The following is a 21862-nucleotide window of genomic DNA, read 5'->3' as shown; positions in this document are numbered from 1 at the left end:
AAACGTCATTAAATTTTAACAATACTCGATTTACAACAGATATTTAAATATATATATACATAGTTTTTGCCTTCGAAGTTTGGGCATAATGGATTTTAACCCGATTTAATCCGTAATAACAAACACAAACAACAAAGCGTCGGGTTAAAATCCGGGCGCTTGTCCAAGGCCATCTCTGTTAATTTATGGGAATCGGCATGAGCTACGCTGAAAAAGCTTTGGCTTCCGCTCGAACTGTCGGAGCGAAACGCAGTTCTTTTTCGCTCTTATAACATAGCCATAAAGATCTTTCTGATCAGCTTAATGTGGTTTTGTGTCGGTTAGTATGGAAACTCCCTAACTGTAGCGTTAGTATTAGATATTTTTTTCATGGCAACGGATTGTATTTAACACTTCACAACGTGCAATTCACAATCTGACCCCTAGAGTGTTTTTGAGAGGGAATTTAAATAAACAAAACATTTTTACTTTAGCATTACAAATTCAATTTATGTTAAATGAATAAAAATTAATGCATTGCCTCTTGCATTTTGTATTTCTAAAAATAAACAAAAGGAAAACATTATTGTGTTATAGCTTTTGAGGAGATGTTTTTCTATTTCTAATATTTTCATAAAGTTCTTTCTGTCACAATAGTTTTTTTATGAGACCAAGTGACAGGACGAACAAGTCGTGCGCCTAATGGTAAGCTACACGCCTATCCATAACAGTTGCAGAGTTACTCAGAGCTTTAAATCAGAAAGGCTCGGCCGTTGCGCCCGTCACCCTAACACATGAGTTGACAAGTGGTGCCTGTAATTTCACCAGCACCCTTACCCTTCAAAACCGGCACATAGTAATGCTGATATTACTGCTTGGCGGCAGAAATAGGTAAGGTGGTAGTACTATCCTGGACGAACTCTTTCATAAGTAGCTCTACCGCTACTAAACTGGACACTGGAATCAGAAACATTAGCTGATTCTAACGGTACACATAAACCAATATGACCAAAAGTGTCGCTTATCCCATTTTGCCTTTCAAGTGTCGGTATGAAAGCCTCAAAAATCTTAGATAGAGCAAAAATATTTTAAGCGCCAAAAAAAGGCTTAACATCCATTGTTTTAAAAATGATTTTGGAAATACAGAAATAGGTAAGGTGGCAGTACCTACTTCCCTGGACGAACTCTTTCACAAGGAGCCCTCTTGCTACTAAAATAACATATTATAGTTATAATTAACTGCCTCCGTGGCCGAACGGTTACCATGCCGGACCGCCACGCAGAGGTCCCAGGTTCGATTCCCGGGCCGAGAGAAATAGTTGTATGGCCTACAATTATTTCTCTCGTGAGTTTGGGTGTAATTTGTGGTTGTCTATGCGTGTGTCCATGGTACCCGCGACACAGGGTTTCCCTAATGCGGGGCTATGTTGAGTGTGTGCGTTATTTATTTGTGTGCGTTATTTTATAATTGTGTAGTTCAAATAAATAACGATAACAACATTCTGTCCTTATCTAAAATAGTCAATTCTTAGCAATAGGTCAAATAGTTACACAGCACTGGTCTTGTGTTTATCCGCTCACGCGATGCGCTATCCCCACCTATTCGGCCCTTAAAAACTTTGTGGTTTGCTAGAGTAGTTACCGAAATAGCAATTAATATTAGTTCTTTTACCTGTTATAACTTCGATATCGGATAAATCGGTATAAAATCATCACCGGCACCTCTAGGTGTGCTATGCTTCCAGTGACGCACGAATCGCGCAACGCTCTGTGACAACATGCATCCACGGCTGCTTGCATCGCGTAAGCGGATAAAGTATAAAATTTAAACAAAAATTGTATTAATGAAATGAAAAATGTAATTGGTATGTTGTAAAGAACTTGCATAGATGTCTCACAGTTATTTACGGCAAAAAAAAGTTGTTAAAACGTAAAACGAAGATCTTCGAAGTAGATAGAGGAGTTAGTAATGTCTACTGACTCGTTCTGTCAGTGGTGAAATTACAGACACATGGGACTTGTCAATTTATGTCTCCGGTTGACGGGGGCAGTAGCAGTACCCGTCAGATATTTGCGATTTGAAGAGTGGCAGTGCAACTGTTATGGACAGACGTGTAGCTTACTATCAGGCGCACGACATGTTCGTCCCGTTACTTGATATTATATTATTAAAAAAAACGCTTAGTTGGGAGAGCAATAGCCCTGGTATGGTGAGGTCGCTAGTTGCAGTTTAGGCGGATCGAAGAAATTTTTATTCTTTGGGTTTGTTCGAACTTTGTTAAGTATTTTCACAAAATAAAATTAAAAAATATGATATTTTACTAGCACTAGAGATCCTTGTGAAAGAATTCATCGCAACGAAGTGCTACCACTGTACGTATTTCGGCTGTCAAGCAGTAATGTGAGCATCACTGCGTTCCGGTTTAGAACGGTAAGGGTGCTGATGAAATTACAGGCACATGGGACTTGACAACTTATGTCTCAGGGTGACGGACGCAGAGACAGTGCCTCTAAGTGGTTTGCGATATAAAGCACAGAGTGGCACTGCAACTGTTATGGACAGACTTGTCGCTTACCACCAGGCGCACGTCTTGTTCGTCCCGTCACTAGGTATTATAACAAATACAAATGAAAAAAAACTTGGACCTTCTTTTTAATTATTTATTCTCTATCAAAGCTTAAGAAATCTACCAATTGAAATCGTAGACAAGTCGATGGCATTGCGTGGTTGCACTCCATTACTCGTTAATTAACCGTTTTCCCGTATGTAGTAAATTAACTTGGCGTTTCAGTAATGGAAATGCAATTTTCTTTTACTCGATTAGTTTTGATGCTTAGCCGTTTCTTTAATGAAATAGTGCATTTTATATTTGTATCACTGGCAATGTATCTCGGAATAAGTAGACTGGACAATTTTAATCAATAATTAGAAGAGATGTTTGTATCATAGCGTTGGTGTAGCATCTAGTACGGTTTGCTAGAAGACGCTATGTCAACTTAGCCACAAAACGAAAAAGCGGACCTTACAAATAGCTTATTGCAGGTTTTTATTTTGATTTTTAACGACTTTTTTGCCGTAACGCCTATGAGATATATAAGAAATCTATCACAGAATTTTCTTCACTCAGCCAGTTTTCTTTTGTATCAATAATAATGTAATAATATTATAATAATAATAACAAAAAGCTAGTAGAATATTTGCACAGCAAAATATATGATATAAAAAAATCCGTAGTAGCAGACCAGTTTGACAGTTTGACCTACCGCCTCCCAAGCAAAGGCCGTGGGTTCGAACCCGGGTTCGTACCTCTGACTTTTTCGGAATATATGTGCGAAATTCCAATTTGAAACTCGTCATGAGCTTTTCGGTGACTGAAGACATCGTGATGAAGCCTGCACGTCGAAGAATGTTCACAACCCCTGGAAAACGTGTGAAATCCCCAACTGGTAGTAGGCCAGTATGGCGGACTACTATGGCCTTAGAGGAGACTCGTGTCCAGCAGTGGGATGTATAAATGGGTTCATAATGATAATGAAGAATGTTCATCGACGCCCGCGCCCTGGGGTAATGTGTCCACAAAGCTGGCAACATTTCTCTTATAGATAACTAAATTTAAAATCAATATATACATAATGTACACTTATCTATACCTACTTGTATACTTATGTTACCTAATGGTAACACTAAAGTTGCTACTTAAATCGTGACTACATTCAACACTTCCGACAACGACTGGTTGGTCGTGTGCAGAGAATTAGTCGTGCGCGTGAAGCCTTGAACTTTTTTGCTTCAATTTTGAAAGGAAAGCATTTATAAATGTTACTGGTTAAGTGCGCATTGCCCGGGCAGGGTTAACTTTGGAAGTCCTCCTTCCTGCTGCTGTTTATACTATAAAATACGGATTATTAGCATGAGAACGAAATTATTTCATTATTGATATGAATAAGTCAAAAATAGCCCGCGCGCTTTAATTTAAATAACAATATCTAGATATATCAGCATCTGGATTGAGCTGCAATGATTACATTATCTTGTAAGACATACAAGAAAATGTAAAATATTCTTGAACTTTAAATCCCCATAAAACCGCAAAGCAATTGGCTGTATACGCAATTTACTTGTGCTCTGATGTGAAAAAAAAAAACCAAAGTCGGAAGTAGTCCCTGCGAAGGTCATGTTGGTAATTACTTAAAAGCTACTCTCGTAATTTAAAGTAAACTTAAAGTCTTTGCAATACAGTTCATTTAAATGTATCACAAAATTCACGTATACTTATTTATATACAATGAACCAGATTGTGACTCGTACTTTGTTTAAATGTAATATATTTTGCTAATTAATATTTATTGCTACTTTCTGATTTAATGAGGAACCGTGTGGCTCTATAGACTGTTGAATAAAAAAACAACTTTTGTTCTACCGGTAAACCGTTTAAGGGAGTTTATCTATATTTTATCGACGCAGAAAGAGTTTGTTAGAAAAACCTCTATTGCAATGCAAGAATGGCGAAAATAACGTCGACCATTTCGCCGTGGTAGAGCCGGTTGCTCTGAGATTAACAGCCATTTAAATGACAGTGCAACACTGAAAGGTTTGACAGTGCATTTGTTTAGCAATGCTGAACCGGGAAATCTGAATGTCAATACTGTTTATTATACAAAAAATTTAAGTTTCTTTGTTTTTTTTTAACCCAATAAGAATAAAGAAGGCAATAACGCAATTATTAATCATTGGAACGTGTCGTCGTAATATTTACAATTCAGTCAGTTTTCGCATAATTTTATCTTATTTCACAATCTATCGTCAAAAGTATCGACAACGACTACGTATTTAAATTTTCATGAAAAGTGGCAACACACACACACACACACACACACACACACACACACACATATATATATATATATATATATATATATATATATATATATATAGACTATATACAGACTATATCAAATTTAAGCGACTTTAGCGCCATTTCTTTGCAGCGATGATTTTTGAAACAACTGTAACATATTGCGCCATCGTTATTAAGTACCGAAATACCGTTCAGTCAGTGTGAGTTATATAGCGGCAGTGAAATGTGCCAGTAGACCATTTCTATGTTTACAAATTTTAATTTTTTTCGAGTCCACTTCAAGAAATGTTTAGTTCTATGGTGAGTTTAGGACGATAACAATTAATTAGGTTGATATTATATTTTATAATAACATTATAAATATCGGAAATAGTGGATATTTTTATCACATAACATTATACTTTAGAATATTTATAATTAACTGCTTTTATTAATTTTATCAGTTGTAATTAATTTTATCAGTTTAAATGGTTTAAAAATGGTTTAATATCTTTCATTAACTGTAATCCAATATCTTGTTGGGCGTGTTGGTAAAGCTGTAAGTCCCCAAGAAATTCCTAACGGTTTAAATTGTGTTCCCGGTGGCTGAGGTCCCGCGTTCATTTCCCGAATTCGGTAAATGAACATTTCTGAGTTAATTCTGGTCTGGGTGTTCTGGGAAGTGCCCCAGGCGTCAGTTGCTCTGGTACAGTACAGGGAAATCCCTAGCCTGAGACCAGGCAACTGGTGTGATTGTCTGGCACATATTATTATTATCAATTTGAAAACACGTTAGAAATAAGAAAGAGTTTGGAACGTTTTATAGTTTTTTTGTCATATTAAATTATATAATATAGGGTAATACATTACTTTACTTAATGACCCTAATCTAGTACATTTTATTAAATATAAATCTTTGTGTTCTCAGTAGATATTAATTTTTGATTATTTTGTGAGAAATGCTGAATATAAAAGGGTTAATTGTAGTTTCACAGCTTTCTCGTCTCATAATCATGAGTTATGTTACTTTGCAATCCTGATATGGTAGCCCTAATCAAGTCTTTTGACACCAATATTCTTGTTCTCGGTAGAAATTAGTTCTTGATCTCGTTGTGAAAACTTTCGCAACATGACGCCATAGCCGAATTCATCAAAGACATTGACACTTAGAAATAAGGTCATCTGTAGTACATTATAACTATTCACATTACTATCCTTTATCAAAAATATTATTGGAAACCTTTATAACAATGTCATAATAAAAAAAATCATAAATAAAGAAGTTAAAGTCTTAACAAAAAAAATTATAAGAATTTGTGTCGAAAAAAAATAACTTCACTTCCAAAACTTATGACTAGGCTAGCTATTTCAAAAGACCGTAAATGCACCGTGAAATACGAGGTAAATTAGCATTTTTTTTCACATTTATTTGAGAAATATTCATGCAATAATAAGGCAAACTTCCAAGAAGCTTAGATTCATGTTTGCGCGCCGATTTTCACTTTTGCTTAAAGGAGGTCGAGGACGTACTGTCAGTGTTACGTGAATTAACATAGAGCTATGAATGTACGGAAGCGGCATGCCGAGTTATTATGATTGTTACGCAAGTGCTTTCTTTGATTGATGTACTATGTAGGTCATACATTTCCATTTGCACTTTTGTTCGATGTGTTGTTTTACACCTCTAGACCTTGTAGGCGAGATGTGTAATTGCACCCCTAAAAGAGAAGTGATTACTGGGACAATGAGACAGTATCGCGATCCCTGGAGATCTTTCATAGTGTTTCATGCGACTGTGTCGAAATATAGACTAAACTCAACAAAAGTATACGAGATGAAATACCCGGGAAATTATGTCACTGAGAATTAAACAAAATTTCGGGGGTTTAAAAATAGCCCCTAGCTACTGCCTTATCTAACCAAAATGGTTCATCGAAAGTCAAAGATTTTGTGTTAAATGTCTTGTTTATTTTGTTTTTTTTATCTGTGAGATAAATTTACTAATTGGTAGTGGATGGCTATCGATATTTACGTCAACTAGTTTTATCATAATCAATAAGGAAACTTTACAAATTTTTCTTATCAGCATTCTGGCACGTTCTTTTAATACTTTGTTTTTGATTGTTTAATGATAACATAAACATATATTTTAAGTCTTAGGACATTGAAATTAAGTATACTTTATTGTACAGCAAATTAATGCGAACAGAACATTATTTTAATCAGCATATTTTATTCAATCACATTCAACAAAAATCAGACTTAGAGTGAGAGTTGCTTTAGTACCTTATGATTCAATCTTTAACCATTGGCACGTAGTCTGAATCATAGCATTGCGAAAACATGCGCCGGCGCCGGTCTGTACCAGGAAAATGCTAAAGTAATAGTGTTGCGAACTTTTGGTCAGCTCAATTGAGAAATGATGACGCACGGAACAATTATTATACATTTTGTTACTTTGTTTGTTGTTTTCCATTGCGTTGTTAACTTGTTTATTTTTTTTAAAAGATAAGTCACAAAACATTTAAAATTTTACTATTGATGTTTATTATGTTTTTTTCTAAATACGACCCTGGAGATAAAAGAGTTATCAAGCATAGATTGTAAAATTGGGTCACTCAAAAATGATTTTAGTATTGGGTGCGTAAAGTACCTTTATTATTACTGGAAAAGATAAAAAGAAGAGGTTGTATAAAATGTCGAACTTAATAAAACACTTACTAATATTTTTTTACATAAATATGTAATATCATATGTTCAATTTTATTTATACATTATAACATCTACGCTAAGAGACTAATTTGGCAACAACTTCCTCGCGAAGGCAAACTTTCAAAGCTCTGACGTCGAGAAGCTTACCTTTGGGTGTTATACAGGATACATTTCGAGGAATATGGTTAGGTAACATGGTTTAATCCCACCTGCGTTTGTCGTCTAGATTAATTATTCGTATAGCTAAAAATTGGATAAAAATCGTATAGATAAAGATTGCACTCTTTGCCATGGTCTGTATTTGCCGAACAATACAGCACTACGCACGCACACAAACACAACACGATCCACGCATACACGCACACGCGTTTCATTTTATTCATGCCTAGATTTTAATTATTTTTGTTACTTGATATTTTATTTTATGTCTTTGTTTAAATTCAGTTTTATTAAAAGTATATACATATATTTTGAATCAACATTTGCTTATTTTTTAAATTTTTTTGAACAGAGTCCTAGATGACAATTAATGCAAACATTAATAGATATTGATTTTGTTTTTTGAAGAATTAAATTTTTTTGTCGAGTTTAAGTACAAGTACTCAGGCCTTTGAGTCTGTAAATAAAAACGAAACCTGGTTTAGAATTAAATATCATGCATTTGGTGATTGTTGTCCAAAAGGTTTGAAGCTAGCTAATTTGGCATAATTATCACTACATCGCAAAATTCGCGATTGAACGCTAATTTCTTAATGCTGACAATGCTTGGAAAATCGAATTTTTCCTACATTTTTAACCGACTTCAAAAAAAGGAGGACGTTCTCAATTCGAATGTATGTTTTTTTGTATGTATGTTACGCGATAACTCATTTGCGTTTGTGAACAGATTTTGATGATTCTTTTTTTGTTGGAAAGAGTGTGGTCCCATTTAAATTTGAAGAAAACATTCCACCTCTAAGGATGGCAAATTAGGAAGTGAATGGCTTTTGAGGCCGGTTTTTTTAGTACTCTGTATTGATTTTTACAAAATAATATACGTTGTTTTATTTCTAATAGTAGTAGCAGTAGAGTTACCTTATGAAAGCGTCCGTCTAGATAAGTACTGTCCCTTTACTTATTTCTGCCGCCAAACAATAATGTGATCATTATTGCGTTCCGATTTTAAGGGCAAGTGCTGGTGAAATTACATTGACTTGTCAACTTCGGGTCACCGATGCAGTGTGTCAGTGCCTTTTGTGATTTATTTCTCTGAGTGGCAATGCAACTGTTAAGGACAGGCGTGTCGCTTGCTACCAGGCGCACGACTTGTTCGTCCCGACACTGGGTATCATAAAAAAAACTATTTCTCCATTTGCAACAAAACTGAAGACGTTTTGATTTTCGAATCAATGACATTCCAAATTTATATAATATATAAAAATAATATATATCAATTGTATAAAAATTTTATATGTGTCAAAAACTGCAACGGACGTACAAACTAGATATGCCTTTTGCGTTTGCCTAGGGATTGACACATTTTGTGAATCTAGCAAATTACAAGTACTATTACACACCAGACATGTCACACCACGCCTTTTCTTTCTCTTAGCTTGGGCGTGGATGACATACTTAGTATGGTATTTTTGTATCAAACAATACATATAACACTTGTGTGTTGATGAACGGAAAACGAACGTGTTCCTTTTAAAAATAACATTGTATTTTACTTATTTATACTCAATACTGATTTTAATTCTTAACAATATTACCTGCAAAGACAAGAGGAGCTAAGGTATATTAATAGGACTATACCAAATTAATGAAATTAATAGGTTTCCGTGGTAGATAGCCAAAATACTGGCAGCTACCGTAATACGTACGGCAACGGAGCTAGCTACCAACACTTAGGTATACGGGACTGCAAACTTTTAAAATACCATTTTATAGAAAGAAGTGACGTGATAATACAATTGTGAAGATTGCGAATAAATAGTCGCAGCCGAATTGCTGACATTTTCCACTTTATATTGCAATATATATGAAAGGTAAACAAAAAAAAACCTCAAGGGTGACCTTAATCACCGCCTTTCTGAAAAAAATATAGAAATAAAAATTATATATTTAGATTTTTTTTTCAAAACGGATTAAAACGAACGTAACTTAAAAGGAATTTAATTAAATTTTCTGAATTTTTAAATAATAATTTATAGATATGGCACAGTATTTAAAAAATATGTAATTTACCACCTAAGAGTTAGATTATTGAAATACTCGAAATTAAAACTGTATTAACGTAAATTCTAACTAATTAGAGGTATTAAATAAAAAAGATAACAAGTTTTTGTTATAATCACATATTAAGGCAATAATAAATCCATTTTATACGAACTAAATAAATCAATCAAGATAAGAATTTGTGAGTATTACCACACAAAACGTTTAGGCAAAAATATGACGTAAAACAGTATGTAAGTGCAACGCGATAATGAAATGTATTATTTTTAATAAACTTTAACACTTGAAGTGTGTGCCAAATCTTACTCTAAAAAATATTTGCTTGTTGCAGGGCTTTATTTTTGCTTGTTTTTAACAACTTTTTGTTAAACAATAAAAATCATGATATTCAATGACATCTTAATAGCTAGGAATGTAACTTAGAGGAACCTAATATTAGCCTCACCTTTGCCAAGAAACTCCCACACAATTTGAATTACGATTATCGATATCGTGGCGAATAAATCGATCATATCGATTACTTGCGCGCAGCCCACTCGCGTTGGTGAAAGGGAAACTTGCTGGCGTCATAAGCGTGGCCTTCGTACAACGTATTTTATGGACTTTATGTTAAGGCAATTGATTGTCCTGTTGCTTTAATTAAGTTTATGGCAGGTAATTATTGTACATTGTGAGACCAGTTAACCAGTACACGAATTATTCTAGTCTATATTTTAGAATAGGTATAAAAGGCAATAAGTCAATAAAGCCTTTCAAATATTGTTCTGATATTAATGTGTAACTGGTTTTAACGAGCACACGAGGCAACTCTTTGTACTGAATGTTTCTAGCTAACGTGAATTTGAGAAACAAAATTGTTGAGTGTTGAGAAGTTTGTCTCTTGCTACCGGCTATGGCACTACTATAAAGGTTAATATGCGCAACGGCTTTAATTACTCCATAATAATTTAATTAGCAGAGACAAGCAGAGTATATTTACTAAACTTCAAGTAATATACATCTATGTATATTACTTAAATAATATCTCCCCTGAAATCCTGGAATGATTTAAAATAAAAAGAAAAAAAAAATTATTATTACATTTTTACTTAAAATTTTACAAAGGTCCCTTTTTAACACACTGTCTCAGTAAAGTAAATTGCTGGTTTTAATAACCATAATAATACTTAACCTATATGGCTATATAGGTTACCGTTAATTACGAAAATCGAACCCACGACCTTCTGCTTGAGAGCGGTAGGTCAAACCATTGGGCTACCACATTTTTATTTAATTGCAATAATTGCAATATCTGGTAATTAGACATCTCGACGAAGGCTACCAGGGGAACGTAAGGCAGAAATCCAAAAGTTTTCATTAGGAATTAAACTTAAATGCTTTGGATTATATAAAATATAATATGAATTGAATTTGTGTGGAATTTAGAGCCATGTCTTCTTTCCATACATCTTTATCTAACACGTAGTCTTCAATTTTGTAATATGACGTTTCAATTAGAATATTTTTAATGTAGTTTTTAAATTTAAGAAATGATAATCTTAATATATGCTCCGGAATCTTTATGTAAAAACGAATGCAGTACGTTTTTTTAATTTATTGGGATCAACAAACAGTTACACATTACAAATAGTACATAGCTATAACTAACAAATAATAACCTAGTTAGTAGAACTCGAACTGTATATATACTGAAAGTGCTTATAACTAATTTCCCATTGATTAAGGAATTTTATTTCGTAACTGATTTTTTAATTTATTGATAATCAACTTTTTGAAAATGCAAACGTCAGTCAGGGTTTAATTCTCTTCAACATGCAGTATGCAACCCGTTTTTAATATTGAATCTCTATACAACCTCAAATGGCTTTGGTTGATTCCCCATAACAGGGAAAGTGTTGAGTCAATCGGTTTGGAAAAAATATATAGTAAAATTGAATATACACTGATTACATGGTGTAAAACATTATTTCTAAAAATGTTCGCGATAGAAAAAAAACTTACTTCGAAATTTTAGAAGAAAACCGCTCTGTATTGAATAAGTACTTTACATACACCAATGATTTTTATATCAACTGAACTAAATAGATCACGTATACTATACGATATCCATTTTTCAAATAGCTTTAATTTAGTTTGTAAGAAAATAAATTCTGAAATAAAGCCAGTATCCCTGCTGCGCGACTCGAGCAAAACGAACCGTATTAGTACGGGAAAAATTTTATTTCAAGCTGAGCTAGTATCGATTCTTAATCATAATAGTCACAACACTATTATCAGCTCTCTAGGTAATTTTCTGTACGAAGAGCACGAGAGTAAAATCAGTGAAAAAGTTTCTTCATTAGTTGATCCGACTATTAGTACCCGGTATAGTGAGAGGTAGTCATAAATGTTGGACGTGATTAATCATTTTATAAATACCGTAAAACACTTTTATTCATTAATTTATTTCCCTTTAATTTAAATCCCTTTCATTCTCTATAGTGGACTGTTATAAAGCTATTAGGCAAAGCAAAAAGGAATTTAAGGGCAAGGTAGAAATTTTGATAGTCTATAAAATGTACTATAAACCGAAAACTAATCTGGCATTCTTCAGGCGTTTTATAGACGAGAACATAAAGTTCAGTGTCTAGCAATTCTTTTATTCAATGGGAATATATTACCCACATTCTGGGTGTGACTCAGACCTCCCTTCTTTACAATATCCGATAATGGTAGTAAATTTGTGTCTTCAAAAACATGATTTTGCAGGGGCGTTTGGTTGATTGGATTAATGTGTATTAAAAATTAAATATAAACGAACAAAATCATGCAAACACTATACACACACTTACGTGTATGCAAACGTTTACACACGCACCAGCGAGCACACACGTATCACCACATTGTTTATCATATAGCGTAGCCACTTTTATTTAAAAAAAAATTAATTGTTAAGGCTCCCACCTTTGAGAGAGAATTCTAACACCGGTCTAGTTACCTAGTACGGATTCCAGTCTCTCGCTTAAGGTAGTCAATGTTAGTTTAATTCAATTTTTCATTGCTACAATCTTCTGTCTGCCATTATGCCGGGCACCCAGAGACATAAATTGACAGTTCCATGTGCCTGTGATATCACCAGCACCATTACCCTTCCTAACCTGAACGCAGTAATGCTCACTTTACTGCTTGGTGGCAAACATAGGTAAGATGGCAGTAGTTCCCTGGATGAACACTTTCACAAATTATATATACATATATTATGGATAATTAAGAAGAAAACATTATCTTTAATCTATTCTGAGACACGGACTTCGAAGTAACGAATAGGCAGTAAACCAAAGCGTCTTTTTTAGCATTGAAGCCCTTGTGATATAAATAATAAGCTACATACATCGAAACAATTTATATACATTTCAAACATCGATTTTTCTGTGAAATTTCGATATGCCTTTTTAAAAAATGCGACATGGTAATTTTTATTCTCAATAATTAATTTCTAGGTACAGTCAACAACTTACTCGGTTTTACGATTTAAATAAATGATCACTCACTTTCAACATAAAGAAAAAAACTAGAACCCTAGAAAGGTCTACTAACAAATAATGGGATTTTCAACAGATTTCGTCAAAAAGTTATATATTTGTGACAAAATTTGTTGAATTTTTTCAAAAATGTATAATCTAAAAAAGAAACCCGCCATGTATCGTTCCTGGCTCAAAAGTTCAAAAGCTCTCATTATAGTAGTAGTTGCCTCCCTGGTTGGCACCTGTGGATAGCACCACGATCCATAGCGGTGATATATTAATTAATTAGCACTTGATTTTTGAAACACATAGCGAATTTAAGATTAAAATTCAGCACTATATGACTTATCGTAACAATGTCGGAAAGTTCAAATTTCAAAATTGTGTGTGATGTTTTTAAAAAGTAATAAATAAAAATATTTCACTTTATTTAATACATATTTAAATATGTGGCGTATATAACAAGAGGCTGTCCTGTCCATCTCGAGGATTTATATGCTATAACTTGTATGACAGGAAGGTAGAGTGGTATTCATATTAAGCTTTTTTCACAGATATACAATTAATTTTTATGCGTACTTCGCTTAAAAATAGTGAAGCTTGAAAATTGTCAATGGTTCGTGTCAAATGTCAGTTAACACATTTTAGGGTTGAATCATATTATAGTTGAATTTTTTAAAGTCAAATAAGTAGAGATGATTGGAAGAACAAAACAGACGTGCATCGAATACAAATAATGAAATAAAAACAGATGGTTGATGATGATTATTTCAAATTTATTTCTTATATCAGTATTTTGTTATTAGATTTTTTGCTTATTTTTTAATGCTGTTCTTTTGATTTGGGTGAGATAAAAACAAGTGAATAAAAACTTTAATGGAATAAAAGCAAGTGGATGGTGTACTTCCACAGTAATGAGCTGTAATATAACTTATTGTAATAACCAGATAAACCATAAAAATTAAAAGTCCACGGTAATAAAAAAGTACCATGAAAATAAATTTAAAAAATAAATCAGTGTAGCGGCGTGGTTACTAAGTAACAATATTAGGCGGCCATCTTGGTGTCGTGCGGGAAAACCAAGAACCTTGACAACCGGTTCTGCGCCTGCGACTGTACACGATCCAGCCGTGATTATTCACGGATTTGATGGACTTAGAATGTTTTAAGATAAATAAATGCTGTTAAGTTACATTTGAACTATCAAAATGTCCACCTTGCGGAATTTTGAAGAATCAATCTACTACAACACGAATGAGATGTCGAATACCAATTTCATTAAGTGTAGTTTTTGTACACAAGTATAAAAAATATAGTTCATAACGGAACGATGATTTCGTAGAATTCTCAAACCTTATCGAAAGTAGTTATTTTTTCATGTAAATAAGAAAAAAACTCATGGACCAATCACACATTTGATTTTTTTAGATATCACCTGTCAAACTAGTTAGTTACATGTTTTGTATGATTAAATTATAAACTATGTTATTATTTGTCGTCATCGAGTATATAACCAGAAATAGAGACGAAATGTCATTTATTTGTTTGAAAACTATTCTGCCATATCATTACTGTGACAACTGCGCTTCAATTGGCTGGACCGAGTTCGAAACAATTGACGGTTGTCGTCAACTGTTTCACTTCAAACCGATCAGTTAACTTGATATATGCTATAATGGACGAATATTGCAAAATTACATATTTAATATTTAATTACCAATGAAATGTGAATCCATTTGTTTTGTATTTAGATGTTATGCTGCTTTTCCCACACCACCGAATAGAACAGCACGGGATATTATCTTTATTACAATAAATACAGAAAATTTTTTGGAATATACGGAGACGCGCACACACAGTAGTCGGCCTGTCTATATTTCAGTGCAAACGAGAGTTGATATTTATAGGAGCTGTATCGCTAATGCGTTACCAGGAATATATGGCCCTTATTTCGTCTCTATTTCTGGTTATATACTCAATGGTTGCCGTACATTTTCATATCTGTTACTTATTTTAAACATTTGCTGATCATGATATTGGCGCCTGTTACAGAACAGTCGAAACAATAAACATTGAAAATGAAATGTGCATGGACACAATATGATTTAGATATCATTTTGCAAGCTGCACTGCTGTTAAGTCATCGACCAAAACGTAAATGTGTATAAAAATTTGTTTGCTTTGTCTAGATAAGAAATATCTTTATATCGAAAAACTAAAGCTATTATGTATGTATGTAAATACTTTAATGTACAAACAAATTACAAATTTTTACAAAGAATTTTAAAGGGTGTACAAAGGCGAGCTTATTCCATACAGGGATTCCTTCCAGCTAGCTTTTACCTTTAACTTTTTTTATAATATAAATTCCGAGAGTGGGATCAAAAGTGTAAGTCAGTAAGTAAGTCATGCCACCAAAGCGCATTACACGCAAATATATACACGTAGAAATATAAATACTCGTATATGAAGGAAAATTAACTGTTCTATATAATCTCGGATCTGGGTGTCTGCGGTACCGTCGTTGTTTCCGATTTCCATAACACAAGTGTTTAGTTACTTACTTTGAGATCAGAGAAACGTATACGATGTTGTCTAAAATAAATGTTATTATATAATCTGTTGTCGGTTCTGAAGGTTTTATTTAAATGAAGTAAGAGGCAAGCTCAGGAAATGGGCAATAAGTACCTACTCCCTGTATTATTGACAGCTTTACTGCAATCATCAACGTATCCGCAAATAGTCTCCTAAGGCCCCATAAAAATGTACATAATAAGTGAAGTGCTTCAGATCATGACAATATTATTATTCTTATGATCACGTAAATACCTACATAGAAAGAAAGAAAGAAAGATGTATTCGGCTATTCACAAATAATATTATAACATAGCAACGATACACAGATCTGTTAAAAAAACGGATCGGGCGCAAGACGGGCGTGAGTGGGGCGCGGCTCCCGACTCGACCCCCGCTCGATCCGCACCCGCTCTCTGTGTGTTTCGCGCTTTAATGTTGAGTAGCATATTGTCAATAAATTTCGAATAATGATAGATATTATGGAGCATGTCAACGATATCATGAAGTCTCGTACTCGTACAGCGAGGTGTAGGAACTTTTTTATTTTTAGTAAATTCCTCCCAACATCACATTGAATCTGCCTTCGTAACCGTAGACGGTGAGAGACAACGTGCTGTCGTTCTAGTTAGAAGTGTTGTATTACAAGTATTTCTCCGAATTATTTTGGTACAGATACTTAGAGCTAAATTGAAGCCTAAAATGACAAATTTGGTACCATAAAAGGAGTTATAAAGTCTGTTATCAACGTTATTATCGACGCGTTATCGTCACGTTATCGAAAAGATGTCGATACACTTGCGAACTTTGGTACTCTAGATAACTTTCGATAAGAAACCCTTACTATCGTTATAAATTACAATAAAAAGGAAAAATATTTGTATTAGATGAAAGAGAGTGCTTGTGGAAACACTTAGTGATAAAACATTAAACAAAATGTCGCTTTGGGACTATGATAGTGTGCCTATACCAGGGGATATGCATTTCGATTATTATCAGGTATTTATTTTCTTGAAATCTTTACGCTGTATTAGTTAAAGCTGTGTACGTACTGTGTGAGGTGTAGCTGTGGTTATAGCGTAGTGAGAGGTACTGCTTAATAATAAACGAGGAATATATTAATAATTAAGATTTACTGTGAGCGTTCAGTTTTGAAGATTTGTTCAAAACTCTCTCGATGTTCATTTGACAACAACTTTTCTACTTTTATACAGTTCCAAATACAAAATAATAATATAATCTATCCAACCTGCTACAGTACCTACGTATTTGCTATATTTATGTTTTTTAACTGACTTCAAAAAAAGGAGGAGGTTCTCAATTCTCTGTATTTTTTATTTAGCGATAACTCCGACATTTGTGAACAGATTTTGAATATCATTTTTTTATTGGAAAGAGGTACCACTTCTGTTTCCATTTAAATTTTACAAAAATATTCCATCTCTAAAGGTGGTAAACTAGGGGATGAATGACTTTTGAGGTCGGATTTTGTAGTACTCTGGACTGAGATTATTTGAACTTTAAAATAAGGAACCTTCACAATGAATGAAACGAGGCCGCGCGATTTCCTTTGAAATTTTATAGTTCATTGTTCATTAAAATACATATCTCACTATTAACACAGCAGTGTATTAACCCAAGAACTGTATTTTTTCGGAATCGATGAAAAACGAATTCACTTCCTGTGAAGGGTTATTAAAATTTATGTAAAAAACAAAGTTTATTATAGACATCTAAACAATTTCATACTTTTCAAGTATATTTAAAAATAAATGGGCAAATATAATTTACTATTTTTGAGTAAGGACTGTTTTGTACAGAACTAGCACACATAACTTTTGTCTCATTTAGAGTTAAGTAAGTCTTTTAATTGTTTCTTATAATATTCTAATGACGGTTTTATTGTCGTGTAGAGACCCAAATTTTACGTTCAGCAACGGTATAATCTTGGATTCCACGTATTTTAAGTTATAACACTATTGTAATAGCAGTGCGACTATATAGCACACGACACCAAATACTGTCATAACTCAAAATTGTGGAATTAAGAAGATACGATTTGAAAGTTCAAACAATTACAGAGTGAAACCAATGAATTTATATTCTGGTTTATAAATAGATGATTAAATATTATGTATAAATAAAATAATCACATTTTCGCAATAAGATACATTCCGTATTTTTTAAACTTTCAAAATGTGTTTTTTTCCACTAGTTTTTGAGTTACGACAGTGTTTGACTTCAAGTGCGATATACATTCTTCAAGCTCTTTCTCCGTCCGAGCAGGCACCACCTTCCTTTCACTTGCTACGATCTTGACTCACATCTGTCGCTTCACCAACATGCATCAGTGTTTCATACATGTAGAAGCAGTAGAACTTCTTCTGAACGAGTTCGTCGAGGGTAGTACTGTCACCTTACCTATTTCTGCCGCCAAGCAGTAATGTCAGCATTACTGTATTCCGGTCTTGAAGGGTGAGGGTGCTGGTGAAATTACAGGCACATGGGACTTATCAACTTATGTCTCAGAGTGACGGGCACAGCGGTCTGATCTTTGCAATTTAAAGCTCTGGCAATGCAATTGTTATCAGGCGCACGACGTAAGAATGCTCTTGACCTGGCCTTTCTTTAGGACGTCCTCAATTTAGTCGTGATAAGCTCGCCTTGGTCAACCCTTACCCGTTCACTCTCACCTTATGAGTCTTTTTCCCCAATCTTTCTTTTTTCCCAAATCTTTAATTCTTTCTCTCGACACGTCCTAACCATCCCAGAATCCCCTTGTCTATCTTTGTTACTACGTCTTTCTAACTACGATTCATTCAAATAGCAATGGAATATTGAAGATCGTCCATATATAATATTCGCTATTTTTCCTAATATTATAGATTTTTCTATGTTCCAGGAAACCGTTTATAGGACAACCCTATATAGTTTTAGTTCGAATCTACAGAACGCCGTAGATTTTGATTAGGCAATTTCAAAACAGAAATCAAACTCGCAAGACTTTCTCATAATGTTGTCTTGAAAACATATAATTTTATATTTTGTGGTTTTTATTTTAAAGAGTAGCACATGATTTTGAATTTAGCAAAATGAAATCTATAGAATAGTTATAAAAATGGTGATAAACCAAATGGAACGATTCAAATGTAAATTGTTTGCGTTTTGGGACTACATTAAGCGTGGTTTTATGCTGTGGTAACTTTAAGCCTACACGATATTTTATATAAGTTCTATACTTGGAGAAATATTTATATGGCCTACATTGACTTACAATTAAAAGTCAATGATGGCTTACATTTATTTCTCTCATGCATGAGTTTGGTTTTGTCCATGTGTGTATCCATACAGAGTAATTCCCCAATGCGGGCTATGAATGTGTACGTTTAAAGAAAAAAAAGTTGGCAATATCATAATAAAAAGAATACAATGACAGCATACTGCAAATTTAATGTAGTTTATAGGTCTTTTTAAAACTCTTTATCAAAAGAATTATGTCTCAGGAAAGTCGTTTTTAGATTTAACACCACGAATGACGAATGGTTAATATGTAATATCATCATCATATCAGCCGAAAGACGTCCACTGCTGAACATAGGCCTCCCCCAAAGATTTCCAGACCGCCCTTACTATTATACTCGTATATGTATATATATATATTGGAAATTAAACTGTTTTTTCGAAACCAACTCTTAGGGTCGTATTCCAGAACTCTACTCAATACTCAAGTCAGGACTTGACTATTGCAGTGAGCACTGAAAATCATACTCAAGACCTTGCCATTAGGGTAAAATTTCCAGTGCTTGAAATCATACTCAAGTCTGCTCAAATCCTGACTTGAGCATTGAGTAGAGTTCTGGAATACGACCCTTAGTAGTCTTTACAGGTCCCACAACAGGCGCTAGTTCGAGTTCAGTCATATATAAGGAATTTTTGTGTCGTTCGATCTTTGTGCAATAATAATGACAAAATAGTGGAGTATTTTCACAAAAAAATATATTCATAAAATATCAAATCAATAGACGTGTCGCTTCTTACCAAGCCCACGACGTTCGTCCCGTCACTTGATATAGTAAAAAAAATCACAAGGGGAAAAAACATATCCGATTTGATAAAAAAAAACAATATGGTTGAAGTAGAATATTTAAGTACTCATAAACGATACCGTCATACATGGTTTACCATTATCCTTTTACCAACGTCATATCTGAAGTCATAATACATTATCATTTAAGCACAGACCTGACCGCAAATCGTCACTATGTTGTCTGTTTTCCCCTTCATAAACTCAGCTTTTTTCCCTAAATACAACGTCATAGATGATTTCATTTTTGCATCGATGAATGATAACATTGTTACCTATCAAATTAGTAGGTACTTTTTGAATGGGGATTTTTATGGGGAGTACATGTGTACTATTTGCGGGGTTACCCCCTTTGAAATTAGAATCAGTAACATTTATTATACTGAATAGCATGATATCATGATGTTAATACTACGTGATATTAATTTTTTTTGTGAAAATACACCACTATAGTCCATTTGTTCAGGTACTTAACCAAATGTAAACAATCTTGATACATCTCTTTATTGAAACATGTGCTTTACAAATCAATAGGTGTAAAAATAGGCATGCAATTTAATATGAAGCTAAGTATTTGTATTTTCTGAAGGCAAGGAAAAATAATTTTATAGAAAAAACAAGACATCTCAAGATTGTTTACATTTGGTTAAATACCTAAACAAATGGACTATAGTTTGTTATTGTTATTGAATAAACGCAGGACGAACTAGTACAGCGCCTGGTGTTAAGTGACAAGTCTGTCCATAGTAGCAGACCCTGAGACAAGGGCTTGACTGTTGTCAAGTTCCGTGTGCTTGTAATATCACCAACACTAAGGGTCTTCAAAACAGAAACACAGCAATGTTCACATTGCTGCTTATAGAAATAGGTAAGATGGCAGTACTTCTCTGATACTCTTTCACAAGTAGTTGCTACTTATTATTAAGTTCTTATAGGTGACGCTAAGGCAATACAAAAAAATCATTGTAAGTCGGTGGGCTTGTCTCAGAGCTTTTTCCTTATATTGGCAGCTTCTGTGCTCATTTTCCCCGACGCCCATTTTTGTCTAGCCAATAATAAAACCAGTCTATTACGATACAATTCTTGGATACAATATCTATTTATACATATTGTCAATGAGTTACATAAGGGGGATTGCCAAATGACTAAAGTGTCTTATATCACTACAAAAACCCATTCATAAGTTATGGTTGTATAGAACACTCATTCATATATTCACTATTGTGTTTACAATTCTATTTGCACATATAGATGTACATGTCATGTTCAACCTTGCTTTACTTAGGATTTTAAGAACAATTCAAGAACTCATCATGGTTTTATAATTAATTATTTAAATATAATTTTCTGTATTTTCGAAAACGGTGCTGTTTCGTTTTACATAAAACTATATTGTGTAATATAGTTTTTAACCGACTTCAAAAACAGGGTAGGTTAGGTCGACAGTATCTTGTTTTGTGTTACATGATTTCTCCAACTTTTGTGGACCGATTTCGAAATTGGAGAGTGTGGTACCTGGGTTCGATTCAAATTTGACGAAAATATCCCAACTCTAAGGGTGAAAAATTAGGGTACGAATCCGGTTTATTGGGTTTCACCTACTGTCCGTTAACCGATTTCAATAAAACTCAGCAAATACATCTAATTTCACAAACTTTTGAGGTCAGTTTTTTATTTTCGTAAAAAAACATTGTAATTTTAAAAAATTTTGTTTCGTATTTGGGTATTTTAGGATGGTTCTAACGTAATACTGAACAAAGCGAGAAATTATTGGGGCAATTTGTCGCTTTGACGGTGGAGGAAAACATCATAATGAATGTTAGCTTTTTGTTCTTAAACTTCTTCGAAAGCGTGTGATGTCTGTAAACCACATTGGTCATTAAACCTGAGCTTACACTACTAGGCTCGGCTAACCTAACCCTTGCCTGGTAGTGTAACGGTTAATAAAGATGGAA

The 21862-nt window shown here is 33.8% G+C and overlaps 1 protein-coding gene across 2 annotated transcripts in view; it reads left to right on the top strand.

Annotated features, from left to right (window-relative positions):
• Nucleotides 1-21862, top strand: part of LOC113235271 (DNA-binding protein D-ETS-4-like) — a 42220-nt gene that overhangs the window by 2586 nt on the left and 17772 nt on the right. The window contains exon 1 of one of the 2 annotated variants that reach the window (XM_026470921.1): nt 16790-16822. The exons of the other annotated variant lie outside the window; for it this stretch is intronic. Coding sequence (XP_026326706.1) covers nt 16802-16822 — 21 coding nt within the window. The 5' untranslated portion in view covers nt 16790-16801. Of the gene's footprint in view, nt 1-16789; nt 16823-21862 lie in introns of those variants that run through there. 2 annotated transcript variants of the gene reach the window in all.

This window comes from Hyposmocoma kahamanoa, unplaced genomic scaffold (genome assembly GCF_003589595.1).
Source record: "Hyposmocoma kahamanoa isolate Upper Pololo Valley unplaced genomic scaffold, ASM358959v1 87, whole genome shotgun sequence".
Taxonomy (NCBI): Eukaryota; Metazoa; Arthropoda; class Insecta; order Lepidoptera; family Cosmopterigidae; genus Hyposmocoma; species Hyposmocoma kahamanoa.
This window is presented reverse-complemented; position numbering and strand designations above follow the sequence as displayed.